A 21,712-nucleotide genomic window follows, 5' to 3' on the forward strand; every position below is an offset into this window, starting at 1 on the left:
GGGAGAAAAATGTGTGTGAACTGTAATGTTTTGTATTTCTGCAGATGAGCGGCTGTTCCATACTGTGTCATGTGTCTCCAACAGTCTGGCCCTGGTGGTAGGAGGACGAACATCCCCATCAAGTGCAGGCTTGGGAATGCTGTGGCTGAAGTTCCATGAAACCTGTAATGCCTTGGACCCAGGTGACATTACAGTGAAACTTGTAAGTCTGCAGCCTGCTGCTGAGTCAGCTGCTTTGCGTTGGAGGCACAGCACAACTGAAGTGATGTTTAAAGGTAAAAAACCTGGAAATGGCTGTAGGCATGCAGGAGTATACAAATTCCAGAATAAATGGGACAGTCCTGTGCAGACAGGGAGGTCTAAATGGCCAATTGCCAGGATACAGCCTTACTTTTTAGTCATGTAGTACAGGCTATGAAGTTAATGTTCGTGCATTGTATTCCCTTGTCTGAAACAATAGCTTTTTCTGAACGTTTTGGAAAGAATGCGATCTTGTTAATTCATCAGCCCTTCAGAGAATCCAATTATGTAAAGATTTGTTCAGGTGGTGATTTTTTTCTTTTTAAAGACCTTAGGCTTCATTTGAATGTATTTTTCTTATTGTATATACACAGGTCTTGTGCCTTTTCTTGTTTGTTGCACCGGAAAGTATTTGTGAGAGGCTTCACTAAATCTGTCAAAAAGGAAAGGCTGAGCAGTCTCAGCTCTTTCCTGAGCTAAGCATGTGAATTTATCCAACAGTTGAACAGGATTTCAGTTATCGGTGCTATTAATACATGGATAAGTACATAGATTCATTACAGAACCTACACGACAGATATCGTGTAATAATGACATTTATTCAGATCAGCCCTGTGGAGAAGGACTTGGAGGTGTTGGTTGATGAGAAACTTAACATGAGCTGGCAGTGTGTGTTCACAGCCCAGAAACCCTCTGTCTTCCTTTAACCCTCCCCAAATCATTAAATCCATCCCTTTTCCTGCCTCTTGTTCCTCTCCTGAGCATCCCATAATAAGTCTTATGCAAACACCAGGTGCTTTTCCCCTGCATCTTGTAATGTGTCTCATGCCCCTTGGAAGTTCCCCCCTCAAAGGTACTCCAGAGAGTTGCTCTTGTTCACTCATTTCAATAGGTCTCAGTGGGGCTGAGAGTTCTTCTGGGATGGCCCAGGCAGATTGTCTCATTTTATAAGAATGTGATTGGGGTTCTCTGGCCTGCAGACCTGCCACTGCCTCCCTGTGCTCCTCTTGGTCATGAAGAAATAAGCCTGTTATGGCTGGGCTGGGTGCAGAAGTCTCTGAGGCAGGATATTACTTGGGTTCACCAACCTTTTTTTGCCTCTGTGCTCCTCTGAGTGTGCAGGTGAGCTTTTTAGCATGTAACTGGCACTGCTAGAGTGAGGCTTTGTAATGAACAGATGCTTAAAGGAAAAGTAAAGCAAATGTTCAAAATTACTAGCAAAGGAACAAAAACCAGAATGGAGAATACTGTTCTGGCATTATGTAAGTCATAGGATCGATGGTTTGGGTTGAAAGAGACTTTTATAGATCATAGAATCATAGAAAGGTTTGGGCTGGAAGGTACCTTGCAGCTCATCAAGTTCCAAACCCCTGCCAGTGGCAGCGACCCCTTCCACTGGAGCAGCTTGCTCCATGCCCTGTCCAACCTGGCCTTGAACACTGCCAGGGATGGGGCAGCCACAGCTTCTCTGGGCACCCTGTGCCAGCACCTCAGCACCTTCACAAGGAAGAGCTTCTGCCCAGGAGCTTCTTTCAGTCTTTCCTCTTCTAGTTTAAAACCATTCCCCCCTGTTCTGTCACTGCATGTCCTGGTAAAAAAAAGTCTCTCTGTCTTTCTTATAACCCCCCTCTAAGTATCTGAAGACTACAGTAAGGTCTAGCTGAAGCCTTCCTTCTCCAGGTTAAACAATTTCAGCTCTTTAAGACCTTTTCCACAGGAGAGGTGCTCCAGCCCTCTGACTTCCTGGTCTGCAAGTGTATGTTGCTGGCTCATAACTCATTTTTCATCTACCAGTGTCCCCAAGTCTTTTTCTTCCTGGTTGCTCTCAATCTATTAATTCTCCAGACTGTATTGATAGTGGGGATTGTCCGCACCTACGTGCAGGATCTCGCACTTGGCCTTTTAAGCTGCATAGGGTTCATATTGGCCTGCTTTCCAAGCCTGCCAGTAGAAAAGAAATTAAAAGAGGCTTTGAGATCTCCTCACACTTGAAATATGATTGTTGTGGTTTAAGCCAAGCCAGGAAATCAGAACCATGCAGCCACTCATTCATTCCCTGCCTTTTTGCTTTCTGGCTCCCAGAGGGATGGGGATGAAAACAGAAGGAATGTCTCTTCCACAGGTTGAGATAACAACAGTCCAGTAATTAAGGTATAATACAAACCCACTACTGCTACCACCAATAATAATAATGATAAGGGAAGTAACAAGGAGAGAGAATATAAAACTAAAAGGGGGAAAGGGAAAAGAAAACTATAAATACAAGTGATGCCAAATACAATTGCTCAGCACCCGCTGACCAATACCCAGCCCAACACACACAGTGACCTGGGTCTTCAGGTGACTCCCCCCCAGTTTCTATACTGGGCCTGACATGCTCTGGGATGGAATACCCCTTTGGCTAGTTTGGGTAAGGTGTGCTGTCTCTGCTTCCTCCTGGCTTCCAGTGCCCCCCTTTACTGTCAGAGCATGAGATTGAAAAGTCTTTGATCAGAGTAAGCATTACTTAGCAACAACTAAAAGCATTGGTGTTATCAGCATTGTTCTCATGCGAAAGTCAAAAACACAGCACTGCACCAGCTACTAAGAAGGAGAAAAATAACTTCTAGAGCTGAACCCAGGACAGTATCCACCCCTTATTCCATACCATTCACATCATGATCAGATCCCACATTTTTCAATATGTACAGAATCATAGAATAGTTAGGGCTGGAAAGGACCTTAAGATCATCCAGTTCCAACCCCCCTGCCATGGGCAGGGACACTTCCCGCTAAACCATGGCACCCAAGGCTTCATCCAATCTGGCCTTGAACACTGCCAAGGATGCAGCATTCACAACCTCCCAGGGCAACCCATTCCAGTGCCTCACCACCCTTACAGTAAAGAATTTCTTCCTTATATCCAATCTAAGTTTCCCCTGTTTAAGTTTTAACCCATCACCCCTTGTCCTGTCACTACAGTCCCTAATGAAGAGTCCGTGCCCAGCATCCCTATAGACCCCCTTCAGATAGTGGAAGGCTGCTGTGACGTCTCCATGCAGCTTCTCCAGGCTGAACAGCCTCAGCTTTCTCAGCCTGTCTCCATACAGGAGGTGCTCCCATCCCCTGATCATCCTCGTGGCCTCCTCTGGACTTGTTCTAACAGTTCTATATCTTTTTTATGTTGAGGACACCAGAACTGCACACAATGCTCCAAGTAAGGTCTCACAAGAGCCTAGTAGAGGGGCAGGATCACCTCCTTTGCCCTGCTGGTCACGCTCCTTTTGATGCAGCCCAGGATATGGTTGGCTTTCTGGGCTACAATTGCACACTGAAGCTGGCTCATGTTAAATTTCTCATTGACCAACTCCCCTAGGTCCTTCTCCACAAGGCTGCTTTTGTCTCATATTTATATATATATACACACACATAGATATAATTTCCTTAGTCCGTGGACTAAGTTGCTAAATTCATCCAGTCCATGATACCAGGCTCCATGTCTTGTAACAGCCTCTCAGGGCAAGAGGGACAGTGTGTAGTGTTGCATTGTTGCCTGCTGATGACACTGCCAAACTTCTCACTGCTGAGCTTGTCTGGTTTCATCAAAGTTCATTTTTTGTTGAGGTCATGATTGGAGGGAATTCAGGGTCAGTCAGTGATGACCTGAGGACAGTTCTGCTGCTGCTGACTTTTCCCATTACTTTATTCTCTGCTGATGATCATGACAGCACATATCTTCTCTTCAAAGCCCAGAGTGGTGGGGATGAGCATGTAGCTGATGGGCTATAAAAGTGTTACATAGCAGGTAACAGCATATAGTTCTCTGGCTGTTTTCCCAAAACATTAAATCCCCTTGAAGTACAACACTGGACTGCCCCATCTTCCTGCATTACCCACCAAGTATATCCGGGTCACTGAGCAAAAGCAATCCCACATGTGGGTTTGCCTTTCCCTGAAGCAGGAATAATCCAAAACGGTCTTCCCCAGCAAATTCTTTTTGTGCACCACAGGAGATTTATCCCCCTCTCTCTCTCTGCATATATATATACTGTATGTAAAAGTTCTGCTTGGGCTGGGCCAGCCCTGTTGGCAGATCCCCTCATGTTGACCACCCAGGTGGCTTTTGGTAAATGTGTATCCCAGTGTTTGGAAGTCTCACCACCCATTGCTCTCAGTGTAGTTTTTAACTGCCCACTGTACCCTTCCATTTTCCCAGAGGCGGGTGCATGGTAGGGGATGTGATATACCCACTCAATGCCATGCTCTTTGGCCCAAGTGTCTATAAGGTTGTTCCAGAAATGAGTCCCATTGTCTGACTCAGTTCTCTCTGGGATGCTGTGTTGCACAAAATCTGTTTCTCAAGGCCCAGGATAGTGTTCCAGGCAGTGGTGTGGGGCACAGCATATGTTACCAGCCATCTGGTGGTTGCTTCCCCTTTGGTAAGCATATGGCATGTGCCTTGGCAGGTTGGTGGGAGTGTGATCTAGTCAGTGTGCCAGGCCTCCCCATATTTGTACTTCAGCCATCGTCCTCCATACCAGAGAGGTTTTAACCACTTGGCTTGCTTAATTGCAGCACATTTCACATTCATGAATGACCTGGGCAATAATATCCATTGTTAAGTCCAACCCTCGATCACGAGCCCATCTGTGTTTTGCATCTGTGCCTTGATGGCCTGAGATGTCATGGGGCCATGGGGCTGAGAACCCTTATGTTGCCAATCTAAGTCCATATGAGCCACTTCAATCTTAGGAGCTTTATCCACTTGTTGGTTGTTCTGGTGTTACTCAGTGGCTCTACTCTTGGGTACATGGGCATCTTCATGGTGTACCTTCACCATCAGGTTCTGCACCCAGGCAGTGGTATCTTGCCACAGTACAGCAGCCCAGATGGGTTTACCTCTGCGATGTGTGGTAACACCCCCACAGGGCATTTGCTACCATCCATGAGTCAGTATAGAGATAAAGTACTGGCCACCTTTCTTGTTCAGCAATGTCTAGGCCCAGCTGGATGGCTTTCACCTCGTCAAACTGACTCAATTCACCCTCTCCTTCAGCAGTTTCTGCAGCTTGTCACTAGGGACTCCATACATCTGCCTTCCATCTCCGATGCTTTCCCACAATACGGCAGGACCTATCAGTAAGCAAGGCATACTGCTTTTCACCTTCTGACAATTTATTATACAATAGGGCCTCTTCAGCATGCATCACCTCCTCCTCTGGTGACATTCCAAACTCTTTGCCCTCAGGCCAGTCCATGATGACTTCTAGAATGCCTGGATGACTGGGATTTCTTATTCGAGCTCACTGTGTAATTAGTGCAGCCCACTTACTCCATGTAGCATCGGTTGCGTGATGCGTATTTTGTATACTACATAATCCCTAGTGGTAAGTAGAATTGAAGCCTAGGGTTGTGATCTGTTCTGGAAGACACAGAAATGTCTTTGAAATAATTTATGACTAAAGTTACTTACACTTCATCACACCAGAAATAAGTTTCAGAACTTCTTGTCTGAAGGATAGTTTTAATTATGGAGCAGGATCCTTAGCTCTTTACCCAGGAGAAGTGCTCAGAAGAGGCATTCTTCTGGTAGCAACTGACACATACTCAGTAGTGCTGAATAGGTCTAGAATCAAGCCCTGCAGTGCCATGCTGAAGGTTTGTTTAGTAAGAGATATTGACTGTAAGGGGCAAAACCTTCAGCAGTTGTTAGCAGGTCAGTGATGGGACTTTGTGGAATTCAAGAGATGAAAGCTGACCTTTCTTAAGCTGCTTCCTTCACCACTATTGAGAGGCAGGGAGCTACTGAAGGAAACACCAAGGGAATTGTTAAGCAGTTGTTAGTCTAGTCTGGAACATACTTTGAATTTGTGGAGTGGAGTTCAATTAGCACCATAGTGGAGCTGAGGGTTCAGACTTCCAGTTAACATTTTATATCTAAGAAACAAATTCTAAATAGGGAAATAATATTTTATAAATAATTCATTGGGTTTTTTCTTTTATTGTATCTTCTTATTTTTGCCTTGATTTTGCTCTGTAGTTGAAGTAAGTGACCACACTTGTGTTATTTGCACAGCCTATTACAAAGAAGTGTGCTGACTGGGCATAGTGCATTAAACACTCATCCTTGACATCTACCCAAAGTATTTGTGCACCTTTTGTACCTCCTTTTTGAGGCTTCTCCAGATTAACTCCTCCACACTTAAATTATCATCATCTTCTTTTTGTGTGAACAACTCTTGTTGTCTTAGGATTCATCTGTTTTTCCTGGGATAAATAGATTTCATTGTCTTGCTATGGTTTCTGTACTTAAGATTTTCTAGTTTCATTAGTTCTACAGATGTAATCTTTCTACTGCTTAATTTTTCTTCCTTAAATCCCTTTGGTGTATTAAAAAATATGGTTTCTCCTTCTGGTTTTGAGACTACAGTGTGTAATTCCCATTCAGGCTTTAAACATTCAGAAACTGCATAATATATGTGGATGATGGGGGTCTTTTGAATGACCACAGACATGAAGAATACAGCTTCTTAGTTAAAATATTTAGTCTCCATGTCTTATAAAAGATGTAGATGCAAGAGTAATTCCTGTATTCATGAACTGATGCCTTGCATTTACTGCTAAAATCTGGAAATGTTCATGAGGTTGCAGGATGTCTTAATATAAATAGTGTCTTAAACCTCTGCCTGCCAGCATTAATTTCTGGCTTTGGTCAGCTTCCCCTCTATGCAAGCAGAAGCCTTCTTTTGTGACATGCCAGATTCTAACTTCTCTTTTCACCTGGTTGTCTTTTTCTGTAGGCAAGAAGTACCTGTTTGTGTATGGTGGCCGCTCTGCTCTGGAGCCTGTACTGGGGGACTGGTATTTCTTGCACACTCAGGAGCTTTCCTGCACTGGGGTAAGAACTTAGGGAGACTAGAGAAGTAGGTGTGTGCTGCTGTGTTGCAAGGCCAACTAAATTACAGAGGTATTGCCATATTGAAGAGGATGACATTGGCAGTACTGACACACTCCATTGTGGTTAGAATCAGAGCTAACTTCTGAACACCTTGCCATTTATTAAAATACAATCTTCACAGAATAGTTGAGGTTGGAAAGGACATTTGGAGATCATCTAGTACAGCACTCTTACTTTTACTTAGAGCAGTTCTAACTAGAACAGGTTGCTCATGATATTGTCCAGTTGGGTTTTGATTATCTCCAAAGATGGAGCCTTCACAACCTCTTGGACAACTTATCAGTGCTTAATAGGAACATGTGAGGGGTTTTTATGCTTAAGTGGGTTTTTTTTTTGTATTTCAGTTTGTGCCCATTGCCTCTTGCCCTGACTCTGGATGCTACTGAGCACATTCAGTCCCTGTCTTCTTTTATCTCTCCCAGTTGGCATTTACACATGTTGATAAGATCTCCCTCTGAGCCTCCTCAGTCACTGAGGCAGGCAGCTCACTCAGGTGCTGCTTGATCTGCAGTGGATACTCCAGCATGCTGGGAGGTTCGTAAACTGCAGAAACCGCAGGGGAGAAGCCACGACCAAGCCCCTCACACCTGTAAAGGAACCCCCTGGGGAGCACTGTGACCAGGGCAGGCAGATGGGGCACAGCATGGCTCTGCTGGGCAGAACCTGGTGATTTAAGGCATAGAGGAAAGTTTTGACAAGTTCCTGCAGCAGGCACATCCCCTCTATGACTGCCTCACCTTCCCAGGTGCCCTTGTACAACAGGTATGAGGTTCTGGAAATGGAACCAAACAATGATGAGGGTGATGCTCCATCTAGCTTGGAGGTGTTGCCAGGGTTAAGTTGGCCTGTGCCCTGCATCAAACCACTTCCATTAAGAAAAAAGGTATTATTTGCATAGGAGATTCTCTTCTGGGTGGAACAGAAGGCCCAATATTCTGACCAGACCTACTTCCTTAGGGAAATCTGCTGCCTCCATGGGGCCTTTGTTGAAGATGTTACAAGAAAACCTCCTATGCTGGTATGGCCCTTGGATTATTATCCATTATTGCTTTCTCATGTAGGCAGCAATGAAATTTCTATAAGAGTCCAAAGGCTATCAAAAGATACTACAGGTCCTTAGAACGACTGGTTAAGGGTTCAAGAGCACAGGTTATATTTTCCTCCATCCTTCCAGTTACACAGAATGATGCGGGAAGAAAAGGCAAGATCCAGTAAATCAATACCTGGCTCCAAGCCTGGTGTCACTGGCAGAATGTGATGTTTTTTGATCTTACATCAGTCTGCATGGTGCCAGGCTGCTGGCAACACGTGGAGTGCACCTTTCTCAAGGGGGAAAAAGGGGTTCTGCACAGGAGTTAGAGGGGTTTATTGGAAGAGCATTAAATTAGATTTGAAGAGATAAAAAGAGTATAAAATGAGGTTCAGTAGTGATTAGCCCCAGGACAGCACAACAATGGTTGAGGGACAGCATTAGGGCAAGTGTCTTTACTCCACTCCATGATGGGCTGAGTACACTGGAGCACATTTGATATTTCGTTATGGTAATGCGTGCATGAGGAGTAAATAAGAGGGACTGGAAGCTTTGGTCTAGTCCCAGAGCAAGACATCATGGAGCAAGAAACCTTGTGGAACAAGTCCTGTGACTGATGTCTCATGATGGATCATTTTAGGCTCTACAGGAGGGATAGTCAGGGCAAGTGAGGCTGGAGGGGTGGCTCTGTATGTAAGGGAGGGGTTGGATTGTATGGTGTGATGCTTGCAGTTGGCAATGACACAGTTGGGAGCCCCTGTTTAAGGGTTAAAGGAAAAGCCAATAAAGCAGATGATGTGGGAGTCTACTATCAGCCACCCAGCCAGGACAATAATAATGATGAATTACTCTGTTAGGAGCTAAGGGATATCTCTAGATCAGCTGCACTTGTCCTTATGGGTGATTTTAACTTCCCAGATGATGGGTTAAAACTTAAACAGGGGAGGTTTAGACTGGATATAAGGAAGAAGTTCTTTACTGTAAGAGTGGTGAGGCACTGGTATGGATTGCTCAGGGAAGTTGTGAATGCTCCATCCCTGGCAGTGTTCAAGGCCAGGTTGGATGAAGCCTTGGGTGACATGATTTAGTGAGAGGTGTCCCTACCCATGGCAGGGGGATTGGAACTGGATGATCTTAAGGTCCTTTCCAGCCCTAACTGTTCTATGATTCTGTGATTCTAATATCGTGAACACAGTGTCCAGCACACAGCTAGATAAGTACATAGTATGATGAGTGAATAACTGGCTAATGGATCAGGCTCAAAGAGTTATAGTAAATGGGGTTATATCAGGCTGCTTATCTGTTGTGTTCATGGGGCTCAGTTATAAGGCCAGAGCTCTTTAATGTCTCTATAAATTATCTGGATGCAGGAATTGAATGTACATTAAGTATATTTGCTGGTGATACTAAATTAGGAGGAGCTGTGAATTCCCTTCAGAGTAGAGGCCTTACAGAGAGATCTGGGTAGACCAGAGAGCTGGGCAGTCACCAACCATATGAAGTTTAACAAGAGCAAGTGCTGGATTCTGTTTCTAGGATGGAATAATCCTGATTGTACACACAAACTGGGGAACAAGAGGCTGGAGAGCAGCCCTGCAGAAAGAGGTGTGGGGATCTGACTTGATGGCAAGTTGAACATGGGTCAACAGTGTGCTCTGGTAGCCAAAAGGGCTGACCATGTCCCGGGGTGCATTGAGCACAGCATTGCTGGCCAATTGAGGGAGGCGATTGTGACAATGTAGTGCACTGTGATCCCCACAGTGTGGTTCCATCTTGAGTGCTGTGCGCAGTTTTAGGTGCCTCAGTATAAAAAGGGCATCAAACTATTAGAGTGTGTCCAGATGAAGGCAGTCAAGATGGTAAAGGGTCTCAGAGGCAAGATTTATGAGGGGTGGCTGAGGTAACTTGATTTGTTCAGCCTGGAGAACAGAAGGCTGAAGGGTGCCCTCATACAACTTGTTTACAGGGAGCAGTAGAGGGAAAGCTGCTCTTCTCCTTTCTCTGGTGACCAGCAACAGTGCATGAAGGAATGAAGCTGTGTCAGGGGAAGTTCAGATCAGACATCACGAAAAGGCTTTTCACTGAGAGGATGCGTGGTCACTGGAACAGTTTCCCAAAGAAAGGTACTAAGCCTGTCAAGAGTTCAAGAAGCCTCTGGACAATGCTTTTAGTTACATGGTTCAATTTTAGGTAGTCCTACGAGGAGCATGTAATTAGACTCCATGATCCCTTGCAGGGTAGTGCAAAATTATGTGGAAATCAGACTTTGAGAATATTTAGAATTCACTCTATGGAAATTGTGGTGTCCCACAGGATCAGTCCTGGGGTCCAGTTATTAATGACAAGAATGATGATGTCAACTGCCTATATTACATAGGCAGAGTAGCTCAATAGTACATTAATGGACAAGATGAAAATTCTATATTACTTTGACATGAAAGTAATACTTGTGGAAAAACAAACTGCAGTTTATTAAAGATAGGCTGAATTTTAAAAATAGTGCATAGCACAATTATATGGTGAGAGATGCAGAATTAAGGAGATCATAGAACTGTGGAAGTGTTTGAGATGAAGGGACCTTAGAGCTCCTCCAGTTCCAACCCCTGCCTTGGGCAGGGACCCCTTCCACTGGAGCAGCTGCTCCAAGCCCCTGTGTCCAACCTGGCCTTGAGCACTGCCAGGGATGGGGCAGCCACAGCTTCTCTGGGCACCCTGTGCCAGTGCCTCAGCACCCTCACAGGGAACAGCTTCTGCCTCAGAGCTCAGCTCAGTCTCCCCTCTGGCAGTTTTAAAGCCATTCATCTTTGTCCCACCACTAGTTGCTTTTACAGAAAGTCCTCTTCAGCTTTCTTATAGCTTCCCTTTAGGTACTGGACCACAAGCTAAACATGAGTAAGCAATAATCATGCTGTTGTGGAATGCGTAAACTGTGTTCAGGTGTGTAACCAGGAATGTTATCTCTAAGACACGAGTTAGTCCTTTCTGTTCTTTTCAATGCGCTTATTCTCAGTGGGACCCTTGTTAAATACTCAAAGCAGGTTCCTGAAAAAACAGGTGTCTGGGATGCAAATACAGCTCTATAAAGGTATGCAGTGAGAATGACCAGGCTGCATACCTTGCAGGGCAAGATTATGAGGGACTTGCAGCTGTTGAGTCTGGAGAAGAGACAGGATACAAATAACTTCAGCTATGTAAAATATAGCTGCAGAGAGGACTAACTAGTTGTTCTGAATTTTTACTTTGAGTAGTACAGGAAATCTGTAGAGAGGGCAACTGGACACTAAGAAAAGCTGTTGTGAAGTGCTGCAATGGACTGCCTAAAGAGGAGAGGAATCCTTGTCATGGCAGACTTACATAAGCTCTTAAATACCCATGTGTTCAGATGATAATCAATAGTTGTATTTGCTTTAGGAGAAAGGGATGGACCAGATGACCTCTGAAATGTTCTTGACAGCTTGTTTGCTATGAAATTCCTTTACACCCCTCATCCTACACAGTTTCCTTTTGTGCTTGCACTAAAGGTTTTCTTTCTTCATATTAGTGCTGCAGTTCAGCATTTTATCTTGCTCTGGTCTGAGCCACTGGTCACCTGCTTTGCTGGTCACTGCATTAGTCCATGTGTTGAGAAACTTGTGGTTCTCAGGTGTGTCTTGAACAGAAAGCAGCATGCAAGAATGCAGAGAAAGATGCCTCTAATAAATGTGCCTTTAATAAAGCCCTTGTTGTGGTTTAAGCCCAGCCTGTAACTCAGAACCATGCGCCTGCTCGCTCACTCCTCCCCTTCTTCCCTTCCCCCCACCCTCCTCTTCTGGCTCCCAGAGGGATGGGGTGGAGAATAGAAAGAATGTAACTCCCACGGGTTATACCCACTAAGGTATGACACAAACCACTACTGCTACCACCAATAATAATAATGATAGGGGAAATAACAAGGAGAAAGAATATAAAACTGAAAGGGGGAAAAGAAAACAACAAACACAAGTGATGCCAAATACAATTGCTCAGCACCTGCCAACTGATACGCAGCCTGACCTGAGCAGTGATCTGTGCCCCCTCGGTGACTGCCCCCAGTTTCTGTACTGGGCATGATGTGCTGTGGAATAGAATACCCCTTTGGCTAGTTTGGGTCAGGTGTCCTGTCTCTGCTTCCTCCCGGCTTCCTGTGCCCCCCCTCACTGGCAGAGCAAAGTCCTTGATTGGAGTAAACATTACTCAGCAGCAACTAAAAACACTAGTGTGCTATCAGCATTGTTCTCATGCTAAAGTCGAAAACACAGCACTGCACCAGCTACTAAGAAGGAGAAGAATAACTGCTGGAGCTAAACCAGGACAGCCTTCTAAAGGGTATGGTATTAAATATGAGTGATATTAAATAAACTGTGGGACAGAGAAAATGAGATACTGAAAATGGAGACACTTCTGCTTAGCAGTCCATAGATGTGTAGGTTGGTGTTTTTCTGGTTGTTCCCTATCACACTTTGTTCTCCTCCAGCAACTGTTCTATCCTGTGGAAGGAAAGAATGTTGCATTCCACAGGACATGCGAATGGAAGAGATTGTTTAAGAGCCTAGACATGAAGAAGGCACTTAGGCTGGCAAACTTCAGTCTTGGACTTGTTTTTCTAGATTCCTGTGGAGGGTCCAATACCAGAAAGCCGTCACTCTCACTCTGCCTGTAGCTGGAAAGGAGGAGTGGTAATTGCAGGAGGTCTGGGAGCAGCTGAGCAGCCATTAGGTTCAGTTTTCCTTCTGAGGGAGCTTGAACATGGCTTTCAATGGCAGACAGTTGAGACATACCCCCCTCTCATACCAAGGTAAGTAGAAGGCTTTCAGTAGTGAATCTTTGGTCTGTCTCTGTCTCTGTTGCTAACGGCATTCAATCTCATTTTTAACTCACAGGTATTCACATACTGCACATGTGCATGACGGAAAACTGCTGCTTGTTGGTGGAGTGTGGTTTCACTCATCCTCTGTGCCAGGCATCACTGTCATTGACTTAATGAGTGGTCTCTGCTTGGACTATATGATTAATGTGGTAAGTACTGCAATTTTTCTTTTAGGGTAAACAGTGTCAGGTGAATGAATGTGGTAACTTCAAGGCTGTTCCCTGAAATTGAGTCAGAAATGCAAAGTAGGCAGATTCATGAGTGGAATAAACATTCCATGTTTGCCACAGAATCTAATTTTGAAGTGCTTTTACCTGCTCAGAGAGCATAATAACATTAAGAGAGTCTGAGTGTGCAGAAGACTGGAGGGCATGGGGCAGCTCTATTCCAGACAAGGGCACAGAGCTGCTCTATTCCAGGCAAGGGGAGCAGAGCTGAGATGTTCACAAGCACAGTAATTTCAAGAACTACTGTGGAAGTCTGTGGAAGAAGAGAACATATCAGACCAGAGCCTGAGTTAGCCTTTATGGTGGAAATCACTGTGTGCTGTAGCTGCTCCCACAAGTACAAGAAGAAAACAGCATGGAAGTACTGGAATCTTCACTTATTAAACATAAGAAAACTTTAGTGTAAGGGTGATTGAGCACTCAACAGGTTGCTGAGAGAGGCTGTGATATCTCCATCATTGGAGATACTCAGAACTTGAGTGGGCAAGGTACAGAGCAACCTGCTGTAGTTGAACCTGCTTTGAACAAGTGTGGTTGGAGTAGATGATACTCAAGAGATCCCTTCCAGCCTCAACTGCTCTTTGATTCTCTTCTGTGATTGAGCCTTGGGTGCCATGGTTTAGTGTGAGGTGTCTCTGCCCATGGCAGGGGGGTTGGAGCTGGATGATCTTGAGATCTTTTCCATCCCTAACTATTCTATGATTCTATGATTCAGTGAAGAACAATCATAAGGTGATTTTGGCATACTCTGGGCAAAACTTAGCATAAATCCATGAGTAGTCCTCCTCTGTAATAATACTACCTGAAGTACAAGAAAGACATGGACCTGGGGCAGTTCCAGAGGAAGCCAGACATGATCAGAGGCTTGGAACACCTCCTGTGAGGATAGGCTGAGAGAGAGTTGGAGTTGTTCAGCCTGAAGAAAAGGCTGCGGCAAGACCTTATTGCAGCCTTCCAATAATTAAAGGTGGCTTATAAGAAAGACGTGGACAGACTTTGTTGTAGGGCCTGTATCAATAGGACAAGGGGCAATGGTTTTAAACTAAAATAGGGTAGATTCAGACTAGATATAAGGAAGAAACATTTTACAGTGAGGGTGATGAAACACTGAAACAGGTTTCCCAGTGAGGTTGTAGATGCCCTATCCCTGGACACATCCAGAGTTGGACAGGACTCTGAGCAACCTGATCTGGTTGAAGATACCCTGCTTATTGCAGGGGGGGTTGGACTAGATGACCTTTAAGGGTCCTTTCCAACCCAATCCCAAACTCATTATTCTGTGAGAAAGTTTCAGTTGCTTGACAAGTTTTTTACATAAAGAAACAAATTTCTTTAGATACTTGTATATATGGATCCTGCCCTTGGTGAAACTGGGATTTGTGACTGGTCTGGTTTGTATCATAGGCAGTATGTGTGCATCTGGCTGACCTTGCAGCATTTTCCTGAGGGCATAAAGCATGAAGTATGCTTAAACGTAGTTTATTTTTTTTTCTTACTGTCTATAGCAGCAGTAAGAAGTGGCCCAGGATCCTTCAGCTAAATAGGCTTCTGTTGCTGGATAGCAGTGAGGATGGTTAAAGTAGTAATAAAGTTGTATCTAAAAGAACAGAACCGTTTACATGGCATAACTGGATGCAGATGGATGGATTGGGATCTGCCTTTGCTTATGAGCTGTTTGTTTTGACTTGGGTGAAACTGTAGGCTTTTGAACCTCCCAGTACTGAGCTAAAATATTGATAGTACTGTACAGTGTATGTGGACTGGTCCCAAGTTTTGAAAGACTGGAACTGTCACTGATTTTCTGTGCAGCACTGGATATTATTAGTATTAGTGTTTGATACATGCACTAGAAAGTGGTAGCACCAAACCCATTGGCTCACAGCTTTCTCTGTGCTTGAAAAAGCCATGGAACAGTTACTGTGATCAGATACACCTGTCTTAACCTTTCTCCAAGAATCTCGATGAAGATACCCTCATAAAATTTGCATTCTGTCTTGAGCATTGTACAAGGGAAGCTTCTATAACATGTCTTCTTCAGACTCCAGTGGCCCCAACAATAGTTGAATTAGCACAGGAGTTTTGTTACTGCTGCAGCCTGTTATCTGCAACAAGTGTTCACTTTCCTGAGCTTTCAAATATTGGAGGTCATCATGAAAGAGCATCTCCTCAGATTATCAGATAAATAGGTTATAAATCAGATGTTTCTTGCACTGCAGATCTATCAGTATATGCTTTAGGCTGTCTCCTTTGTGGTGAAGAGGGCATGATTGTTCATTGCTTCTTCTGATGTAAGAACTAGGAGACATCAAAAGAAGCTGGTTGGCAACACACTTCAAAAGAGTGCTTCATATGACACATAGAAGCTCTGAAGCTCCTTGCCACAGGATATGAATGTCGAAGGTTTACATGGATTCAGAAAGTGATGGGTTATGTTCCTGGAAGGAAAACTGTTAAGGGTTCAGGGTTACAAAGACATTGTCATTAACAATCTGTTGTGCTTTAAGCACAGCCTGCAACCCAGAACCACGCAGCTGCTCGCTCACTTCCACCCTTCTGTCCCCCACTCCCCCCCCACTCCCGGAGGGATGGGGAGGAGAATTGAGAGAATGTAACTCCCATAGGTTGAGATAAGAACAGTCCAGTAACTAAGGTATAACACAAAACCACTGCTACCACCAATAATAATAATGATAAGGGAAATAACAAGAGAAGAGAATATAACCACTCATCACCCGCCAACCGATACCCAGCCCAACCCGAGCAGTGATCTAGCCCTTCCAAGTAACTGCCCATAGTTTCTATACTGGACATGACATGCTGTGGTATGGAATACCTCTTTGGCTAGTTTGGGTCAGGTGTTCTGTCTCTGCTTCCTCCCGGCTTCCCCTCCTCCCTGGCAGAGCATAAGGCTCAGTGAGTCCTTGGTCAGAGTAAACATTACTGAGCAGCAACTAAAAACATCGGTGTTATCAGCGCTGTTCCCAGGCTGAAAGTCAAAAACACAGCACTGCATCAGCTACAAAGAAAGAGAAAAATGACTGCTGCTGCTGAACCCGGGACACAGTCACTGAACCGCAAGTTGTTGAGTGGACTATACTAGAGGAGTGTATTGTGATTTCCTTGGTCATGTATTCTCTAGCTGTTTATTTTTGTCCACATTTGTGGGTGGTATAGTGGACTAAATGGGACCCAGTTTGATTGTTCTTAACTTCCTGATGAAGGTATGATATGAAATAACCTCTACAGCATTGTATGAAGTACACATATTGAAGTCTTGTATGTTCAAAACCTTTTTTTAGGAGCATCTGGAGTGGCCATTAATGCTACATAATCATAGTAGTGTCTTTCTGCCAGATGAGAAGGAGCTGTTGATTATTGGTGGTGGGGGGAACTGCTTCTCCTTTGGGACACACCTGAACCCAGAGCCTGTCTCATTGAGCCTCAGCAACATCCTGACAACCACTGATGGGGACCAGATAGGACTGAACCATGCTGGTGCACTGTGGTGAGACATCTGTTCACTTGTATGTCCAAGAGCAGCAAAATGTTTCCACAAGGGTTTTGTATCCCGACTGCATTTGTAAAAGTGTGGGCTTAGGAAGGGCAGGTATGACAAGGAGTTTCATACCTGGTCTGTCTTGGTTTTGTACTGCTCTTTATGTTGCTGTAAATAAAGTATCTCAAAGGTAGCTCTGTAGTGATAGCAGTAAAGGTGAAGTGAGGAGCAGTGCTGTGTTCAAAAGGGACGTGACTGCACAGTGCTGATTTGGAGGTACAGTGAAGTCACTGAGTCACAAAGCCCTTAGAAATGTTCAGTCAATCATAACCAAATAAGTGAAAGGAAGTGTAGCACGTGTCATACCTGAAAGTTTCAAAAGTTCATGTCCCATCTAGATATGACAAACTCCTGCTCCTCTGATTCTTGTTGCCAGGACTCTGCTAGCTGCAGCCTTGCTTGTTTCCTGGGAAGGTCAACAGCATCAGTGAAAGAGGGGCAGGGAGATGCTGCATAAAATCATTACTTGGTCTCATTGCTAACATTTGAACTTTCCTACGTCTGGAAAGCTGCCATGGTGAGGACACTGTGCATGGAACACCATTTGAGCACAGTGTTAAAACTAGGATGATCTTGAGAAGGCACATACACTTTTGGCTGTGTTTTATGCAGGATCACCAGATAACCTCAAGGAGGTTAAACCAGAAAGCTGCAGGCAAATGGTGTTCGACTTCCTGTTGCTGATAGTGTGCAGGAGGCCTGGGCAGTTGGCAGTGTAACTCTTTGACACAGAGGTCTCTAAGGAGAGCCTGGGAACAAGAAGCTGTTGGACATCTTGCTGAGATAAAACATTAGTGGTAAAGATGATGGACCCCTGCACATGGAGATGAAACAGTCTGGTTGGCAAGAGCCACGGTGGCTTCTGGGAAAAGAAGAAATCATCTTGCTTGGCTGCAGCTCTACCATGTCTCTGCAGGCAGGTGGATAAAGGGGATGTAGAGAACATAATAGATGTTGTGGTGCCCCACACCAAACAGTGAGGAAATAGTATTACTGCAGGAAGAGGAAAGCTGCTTTAAGGTTTGGAAGCTGGCCATTTGCAACCCTTACATGTCCAATTCTAACCTGGTTTAAGCCATTTTGTCCATTTCTAAACTATTTTTTCTTCTAACCAATTTTTTTGCCACTTCAAACACATTTTTGCCCATTTCTGAACCTGGTTTAAGCCATTTTTCTCCTGTTTCTAACCCATTTTTCCCCATGTCTACCCTATTTTAAGCCATTTTAGTCTATTTCTAAACAATTCATGCCATTTCTATCCCAGTTTTGCCCATTTCTTACCAGTTTTAAGCAGTTTTTGGCAATTTCTAACCCATCTTTCCCATTTCTAACCCCTTTAAAGCTTTTCTGGGGGCTATTTCTGACCAGTCTGTGGCTGTTTCTGTCCCATATTTATCCACTTCTCCCGCATTGTAAGCCATTTTTGCCCACTTCTAACCCATTTTTACCCATTTCTTGCTTGTTTTAATCCATTTTGGGCCACTTGTGTTCCATTTTGGACCATTCTTAAGGTGTTTTGAACCATTTTTTTCATTTTCTAACCCATGTTTGCCCATTTCTTATCTCATTTTAGGTATGGGACGCCTAAAAAAAGTTACTGAAAGAGACTAAAAGACAAGGACAGCTGGAAAAAACATGAATGAAAAAGGAAATAAATAAAATGTGTAAAGAAAATAAAAAGCAAAAGAGAAGAATGTGATTATAAATCCCCACAAAGCAAACACAAAGCAATAAAAGTCTGAAAGAATCTCGAATAGAAGTTCCCTGAGCAACTTTGCCCCAGCCCCAATATTGCAAACTGTCCCCACTCAGCAGCTGGGGTCCCCGGAGGCTGTCAACGGGGAGGGGAGCGGCCGTTGCTCTCAGGCCGTTGCTTCTGCAGCGTGTGCTGCCACCTCGTGTCCAAGCGTCGGTACTGCAGGTGCTGGAGGTGGGGGGGGGGCACGGCGTAGCTCGGGGCACTGCTCGCTGCTGCCATCCTGTGTCCAAAGCTCGGTACTGCAGGTGCCGGAGATGCGGGAGGGGAAACAAAGGGGTGGCTCAGAGCAAAGGGAGGTGCTGCCCTCCTGTGGCCAAAACTACGAACTGCACCCCAAGAGGCCGGAGCCGCCCGAAGGGAACCGAGCGGAGCCGAAGCCGCCCGAAGGGGACGGAGCCGCCCGGGGGGACCGGAGTGGCTTCCATGGGGTCCCAGGGGAGCCGACAGCTGCCATTGCCCCCCCCGTTTGCCTCCGCCGAGTCCCGTTACCCCCATGATTCGCCTCGGCTCGGTACGGTACGGTCCCGCCCCGCCCCGGTTCGGCGGCACAACCCGCACCCCGACTGGCTGAGACGCCTGTCAGTCATTCTTAGTCCCGCCCCACTTCCGTTCGGCTTCTACACTGGCCCCCACACCTCTGATTGGCTGAGGTTCTTGTCAATCACTCCTAGTCCCGCCCGGCTCCGGCAGCGCCCCCCCACTCCTCTGATTGGCTGGGGCGCTTGTCAGTCACTCTTAGTCCCGCCCGAATAACCAATTAAACTGGTACAAGCATCTACTGCACATGCTTTAAAGGCTGCCAGAAGTGATGAAGATTGTTGGAAGAAGTAAATGACCCTCAGAGACCACCACCACATTTGGGTATGCATGCGGGGAGCTTTCTGGAAAGTGATGTAATCCATACGTAGCCTCATGAATATGTATGTATGCCCAGGGACTGTATAAGGATGGCCTGTAGAGCAATAGGGAGACACACGTTAGGAGGAGCTCTCCCCCGTGTCTCCTGGTGCTGCAATAAAGAACACCTGCTTGTCAGCTTGGAAACTTTGTTGGCAAATTTGTTCCTGGAATTTTCTCTGAATCACTTCTCGAGATCTGAAGGGTAAATGGTTGGAAGAGGCAGTAATAGTGGGAGATTTTAGGTACCTCATGTAGGTAGACCCCAAAGCTTGACTGGGGTGAGATACAGAGAGAATTTGAATGCAGTGGTAGTCATTGCCTAGAACCAGGTAGTGGGAGACAAGAGAAAACTTGATCTATTTTTCCTTTCTGCTTGGGACAAGGTTAGCTGGAGCACTACGCTGGCTGTCACAAAGGGACAAGGTTAGCTGGAGCACTACGCTGGCTGTCACAAAGGGACAAGGTTAGCTGGAGCACTACGCTGGCTGTCACAAAGGGACAAGGTTAGCTGGAGCACTACGCTGGCTGTCACAGTATGATCGGGCCAAATAAATTCTCTGTTTTCAGGAAGGGATCCATTAAAAACAATCAAGTGGTTAGTTTAAAAACCCCCAGAAACTGAGAAAGAACCAGAGCAATATGCTGCAATGCCTCAGTACAGCCTGGAGGCTTTGCAGCCTGGGTGAAGCATGCCGCACTGCAAGCACAAGTGTATCACCCCTGTAGTGGCTCCATGCAAGAGCTGAGGAGGTGTTTTAGCATGGGATTTTGGCCCTTTAAGTAGAAAGCTTATGCAAACAAGGAGACTGGAAGAGCCTGTGAAATATTGGAGAGCCAGGTAATGAAAAGGGCAAAACTAGAACCAAGCAATACTTTCAAAAGGTGCTCAAACTGATGGGTCTTAGTTACCTAAATGTACTGCAGGTGGGATGTCAGGAAGAGAATTGGGAGGAATTGTCCTTGACAATGAGGAAAATGGCAGACACACAATGATGTTTGCATCAGGCTTTGCTGCTGCAGACACTGGGCAGATTCCCACCCCAACATGTTCTTTGCAAAGAGCAAGCACGCTGTGCTCAGACACAAACTGGGGGGAGTTACCTGGGGGGTCCTTCATTCACGCTGCATCTTCATTGGTAGGGAAATGCGCAAAGATGGAAATACCTGTTTATAAACCATCCAAGGAATTAATTCCCTGATTATTTCCTCTGCTCTAAAACTGCAGTTAGTTTTGAAATGAGACTGTTCACTGTAGCTTTGAGATGCTGAAAGATCTGGAGACTGAAAGTCTCTCTCCATGAAATGAGTGAGGTCTGCAGCAGCAGCAGGGTATCTAGGATCAATTTACAGTAAATACATGGGAAACATTAGACTGTTTTAGGCAAGTAAGATAGCAGGAAAATGCCAGGACAACGATATACATCAGAGTCCTGAAAGAACTCTGAGGTTAAACCAGAAAGCTGCAGGCAAATGGTGTTCGACTTCCCGTTGCTGATAGGGTGCAGGAGGCCTGGGCAGTTGGCAGTGTAACTCTTTGACACAGAGGTCTCTAAGGAGAGCCTGGGAACAAGAAGCTGTTGGACATCTTGCTGAGATAAAACATTAGTGGTAAAGATGATGGACCCCTGCACATGGAGATGAAACAGTCTGGTTGGCAAGAGCCACGGTGGCTTCTGGGAAAAGAAGAAATCATCTTGCTTGGCTGCAGCTCTACCATGTCTCTGCAGGCAGGTGGATAAAGGGGATGTAGTGAACATAATAGATGTTGTGGTGCCCCACACCAAACAGTGAGGAAATAGTATTACTGCAGGAAGAGGAAAGCTGCTTTAAGGCTTGGAAGCTGGTTAATGGGCAGAAAGCAAAGGGTAGGGTTTACTGGCTACTACTGCAGTAAAGATGGACCAGCTCTGGGGGGCCCAGGAGGAGATGCATTCACTGTTTTAATTGACCAATGCATTCAATATTTGTATTGATATCCCGGTGGAGGGAATGCGCAACAACCTTCCAGTGTGTTCTTGTAAGAAGCTCTTTCAGCTGCTCACTGCAGAACTGATGGCAAAACAAACTAGGCAGAATCTCCCCAGACTGACTGGGTGGACAAGGTATTAGCAGGTGAGTTTTGGGTAAGGATGGGTCAGTGCGTCTGGGGCAGAAATAACATAAAAGTGTGTTTGTGAT

General features: G+C 45.2%; 1 protein-coding gene across 3 annotated transcripts; it reads left to right on the top strand.

The window, feature by feature from the left end:
• The first annotated feature begins 49 nt into the window (after positions 1–49).
• On the top strand, positions 50–21,372 carry LOC117438843 (tRNA wybutosine-synthesizing protein 4-like). 3 transcript variants are annotated; one of them, XM_034074229.1, is made up of 7 exons: positions 50–275; positions 7,020–7,117; positions 12,833–13,020; positions 13,106–13,241; positions 16,619–16,824; positions 17,488–17,510; positions 20,981–21,372. In XM_034074229.1, the coding sequence occupies exons 1-6, from the start codon at positions 137–139 to the stop codon at positions 17,498–17,500; spliced, it is 780 nt and encodes a 259-aa protein (XP_033930120.1). In that variant the 5' UTR covers positions 50–136; the 3' UTR covers positions 17,501–17,510; positions 20,981–21,372. The 3 variants fall into 3 exon arrangements, 2 of the variants coding, with proteins under 2 accessions (XP_033930120.1, XP_033930118.1); XR_004551051.1 differs by having other exon boundaries at positions 16,619–17,510; XM_034074227.1 differs by lacking the exon at positions 20,981–21,372 and having other exon boundaries at positions 17,488–18,048.
• Positions 21,373–21,712: the final 340 nt, after the last annotated feature.

The sequence above is a fragment of the Melopsittacus undulatus genome, unplaced genomic scaffold, assembly GCF_012275295.1.
Source record: "Melopsittacus undulatus isolate bMelUnd1 unplaced genomic scaffold, bMelUnd1.mat.Z mat_scaffold_705_arrow_ctg1, whole genome shotgun sequence".
Taxonomy (NCBI): domain Eukaryota; kingdom Metazoa; phylum Chordata; class Aves; order Psittaciformes; family Psittaculidae; genus Melopsittacus; species Melopsittacus undulatus.